The 4,726-nt window shown below is 29.1% G+C and overlaps 1 protein-coding gene across 1 annotated transcript; it reads right to left on the reverse strand.

Annotated features, from left to right (window-relative positions):
- Nucleotides 1-1,147: 1,147 nt before the first annotated feature.
- Nucleotides 1,148-1,702, reverse strand: LOC107917518 (uncharacterized). Its single transcript, XM_016846856.2, has one exon. It carries the CDS (start codon nucleotides 1,528-1,530, stop codon nucleotides 1,249-1,251), a length of 282 nt encoding a protein of 93 aa, XP_016702345.1. The 5' UTR covers nucleotides 1,531-1,702; the 3' UTR covers nucleotides 1,148-1,248.
- Nucleotides 1,703-4,726: the final 3,024 nt, after the last annotated feature.

A 4,726-nucleotide genomic window follows, 5' to 3' on the forward strand; every position in this document is an offset into this window, starting at 1 on the left:
TAATCTTTAAATTGTTTATATCATTGACTCTTAGTTCTTGTGTTGTTTTGCATATCACATGTTGTCATTGGCTTTCATATCGTTTTCACATATTATTGTTCATACATGTAATTATGTTTTTTTTTATTTCTTGTAATTGTATTATGGTTTCAATTCCCGTGTTTACTCAATATCGATTGTTTTTATCCTCAAGTAAACAAGTATTTTTAATTCGTTTTTGCAACTATCAATTTTTTTTTAAAAAAAAAACTTCTAAAACAAAGGCAATGTTTGACGTTTAGAAAATTGAAAAATCGTGCCCTAACGTGCTGGGCTTTGATTTTCTGCTTGCTCAAAATAGTCAAATATTCCTTTAAAATTTCATTCATGTTTTCTAAATTTTAAAATAAGGCAATATTCTATGTTTGGAAATTCGAGAAATCATGCCCTAACGTGTTGGGTTTCGTTTTTTCGTTGGTCCAAATAATTGAATACCTTTTTGTTGCGTTTTGGAAATCATGAAGTGATCTCAGTTTTTAGAGGCTTAAAATATCGTGTCCTAACATGCTGGATGTGATATTTTATTTCTTTGAAATGAGTAAATCTTAAAATCCAGTTCGAGTTGTGCACACACTTTTAAGGGGATCGTATTTCAATTTTTTTTAAAATTTTCAACATTAAAAAATTAATTAGTCAATTGGTACCAATTTTGGGCGTTACGAGGTGCTAACCCTTCTTCGTACGTAATCGACTCCCGAACCTTTTTTCTCGATTTTCATAGACCTAAATATTGTTTTAATAAATTAAAATGTTTTATTAAAATGATCAAGGTAATCCGATCACACCTCAGAAGGTAATCCGATCACACCTCAGAAAGGATCGATGGCGACTCCGTACTTTATTTTAAAATCGAATCCCGTTTTTCCAAAGTAAAAATGGTTTCTACAAGCTTCACCAATGTGCATAGGCTTAGCAGTAGAGTTCATGACATGATCAACCATTTCTTTTTTTAATATTAATCTCATTATTATATAGGCTTAATATTCCATGACAAATATCGTTCTTGAAATTCATGATATATATTTACTGTAAGTATTAAAAATCATAACTCCCAAATTCCTCCCGTACGAAAATATAGCCTGACAACTGGAAAACAGAAACCAAAATATGAGAGCATACCGTTTAATTAATTATTAATTCACAAGCTTAGCCAAACAGTCGAAAAGAAAACTAATACAGAGACTAAATTATAAAAGCGGCGGCGACGATCTACTGGATATAAGATTGGCCGGTGATATCAATGTCTCGATCACCGGATGATGGAGGGGGTTTGTGCTTGGGCTCGTTCTTGGCTTCATTGGGCCCATCAGCACTTTGGGTCTCACTGGCGGGCGGGTTTTCCGGTTTCTGCGCCTGTTCCTGATCGGTTCCGTACAATCCGCCACCATAAGCATTGTGTGTCACTGGATGCATGGGTGAAATATGAGGAGGCTGATGACTCTCACTCTGCTCTTTTCCTTTCCCTCCTCCTGTTTCACTTTTCCTTTCCATTCTGATTGTGAATTAACAACAAGTTGACACTTTCCACCGTTTTTGAGTCTCTGATCCACTTCCCTTGCGTTCATTTTATTGCATTTTGCCCCAGCTCATTAAAAAAAAGGGCTAAAGGACCGAGTGGCACGTGTTATGTTAACTGCGTGGCGTTTGGAGGAGGCTACAACTTCATCCATAGCATACAATACAAGGCTAGCGATAAGTTTTATGCTGTTTGGGCCATAATTAATCTTGTTTTCGAGGCGCACAGCTATAGGCCCATCCCATGCGTTTTAGAGGCTTAAGTGCACGCCTCGGCTCCATTGTTTTAGGGTCTAGCCTAGGTGGCACCCTTTATGATTTCACCTATAGGAATGCTCTATTTTGAAAAGAGGGTGATGATCATTTTCTCAATTTTGAAAAGAGGCAGATGTTGTTTAAGGAAGTAAATAGTTGGTTATAAAATGTATTTTATTTTTATGAGAAAAGATCATATTCTTGAATTTATGATTAAAGAATAAGATGAGCAATCACTACAATATTTTTTAAGGAGATAAATGGTTGGCTATAAAATGTGTTTCATTCTCATGAGAAAAGATAGGACCCTCGAGCTTATGATTAAGGAATGAAATGAGTAACCACTGCACTACGCTTTATTGTATTTTTATTTTTACTTAATGGTCCTACATAAAATAAAATTGATCAATTTGTTGAGAAAAATTATAATTAAATAAATCTTTTAAACAAATATTTGCATTTAAAGTTTGTGATCTTATATTCCACTTAAGAATTGATTTGAAGTTTAATAAACATGAATGATAATTAGATAAATAAGGAAATATATTGGATGGGGAGGTATCATATTCTCACATCCCACATGTTCGGAGTGTGTTGTTGGTCTTTAGTAGGTGGTGAAGATGCCTTCCAATCATCTCATCTCCACCGCACCACGTGGGCTGACTCACACCAATTCTAAGCTTGGAATAAATGATTGAAGGACCTGAGAGTCCCTCCATTGTAAAGGGAATGACGCACAAGCTCAATAATTTTTTTTAAATTTTAATTTGTATAAATAATTGCAAGATAAATTTATTCTTAAATTTTAAACACAAATATAAAACTCTAAAATTGTAGGCACAAACATTAAATCTTAAATTTTTAAATCTTAATTTCAAAAAAGTTAAAAAGTTTAGACCCTATTAAACTTCAAATTTTAACATTATAGATTAGGGGCGAAGTCAGAAACTATTTTTAGAAGAGTCGAAATTAAATTGTAATTTTTTATGATAGTAAAATTTAATTTCACAACTTTAATAATCTATATCTTTATAATTTTTAAATAATTAAATTAAATTTTTATTATTTTTAATATAGCCAATATATAATTTTACCTTTACTAATTTAACATTTTAAAAAGATTAAAAAGCCTACATAAAAAATTTTCTATTTTAAGAGAGACCGAAGCCTTTACCAACCCTCCAAATTCACCCATGTTATAGACCCTATTAAACACTTAAAATTTAAAATATAAATGTTAAATTCTAACTCTTAAATATTAAATATTAAATATTAAAGTTTAATTGTTTATATAATATCATTACAAAAAGCAAAACATATTTACAGCTAAAAATGTCCCGTACATTCCAAAAGAATGACAGTCAATTATTTTACCTTTTCCCTACTGATATTTCGAAGATTTGCAACTAAATAGAGGTGTGCATAGGCCGGGCTCATAAAATATTTCTGTCCGTTTTCAAGGCTTGGCCCGAAATATAGGCCTAAAAATTTGTCCAAGCCCTGCCCGGGAAAAAATGGTAGGCCCGAGTCCGGCCTAGCCCGGCCATATTAATTTTTTTACTTTTTTTATTAAATAAAAAATTTTAAAATATAATAAATCAAATACATTTAAAAATATTAAAACAAATATTAAAACAAAAAACAAATAAAAAATGAGACTAAAATAATTCTTAAAATAATACATAAATTAAAAATATAATAAAAAGTAATTATATTAAAATTGAAAAATTGAAACAAATTAGAACTAAATTAAGAACCAAACTATATTAATAACAAAAGTTTTACAATATCAAAATAACATTAAAAACAACAAAAAGAGTAAAGTAAAAGTACTAAAGTTACTTAAAATTAAAAATAAAAAAATTTTAAAAATAATTTAATATTAAAATCGGGCCGGGCTGGAACCGGGATAAAAAATTTTACCCGGGGCCCAGCCCGTTTTCTAAACGGGCCTCGTTTTTTGTCCAAGCCTATTTTTCGGGCCTATATTTTTACCCAAACCCTCCTAGTTTTCAGGCGGGCCTTCAAGCCGGGCCGGGCTGCTCGGCCATGCACACCTCTACAACTAAATTAAGGTGTGTTTTTGTGAATTATTTTACCATAGATTTCAAAACACTCCTTCTAAGTTAATTTTTATATAAAAATCAACTTAATCAAACTTAATATTATTATATTAATTTATAATTTTAAAATATTAATATTATAATATCAAAATTCTTCAACATGCATATTTAATTATTTATATTTAATAATATAATATATTATTAATATGACTAATACAATTTATTATTTTTAATAAATTATTTAATATTTTAACTTTATTTTAATAAAAAATATATATTAAAATTTCTAAATATATTAAAAATATTTTTTAGATAGTAAAAGGTTAAAATATGCCATAAAGTTATGTGTTCTTCATAAATTTGTAATTTAATCCTTGATATTTTATTTTCAAGAATTTAGTCTCTCTATTTTTCAGATATCAAAATTCAGGTCCAAATATAAACACTATTATTTTTTTTGTCAATTTTGTTGATGTGATAATTTTAAATAAAAAGACTTACTTGGTAGCTATGTAATTAAAAAATGATGTTGTAATGAACCTAAATTTTAATAAATTAATTCTACTAGTGTTAACAGTTGAACTTGAATTTTATAATAAAAAAAAGTATGACTAAATTCACAAAAGTAAAAATACGGGGAGTAAATTCTAAATTTACGAAGAGTGCAGAAACTTATGACATATTTTAACTTGATATAGAATATGAATATTTCAATTATATAAATATGAGTATTTGTTTAAATCATGTTTATATTCAGTTATCCCTTCCAACTATAATATGCCAAAAATTTCAATTAATCTTTAATTAGATATTATTTATTATTAAGTTTATATATGATATTAATTATATTACAA

Source organism: Gossypium hirsutum, chromosome A01, assembly GCF_007990345.1.
Source record: "Gossypium hirsutum isolate 1008001.06 chromosome A01, Gossypium_hirsutum_v2.1, whole genome shotgun sequence".
Classification (NCBI taxonomy): domain Eukaryota; kingdom Viridiplantae; phylum Streptophyta; class Magnoliopsida; order Malvales; family Malvaceae; genus Gossypium; species Gossypium hirsutum.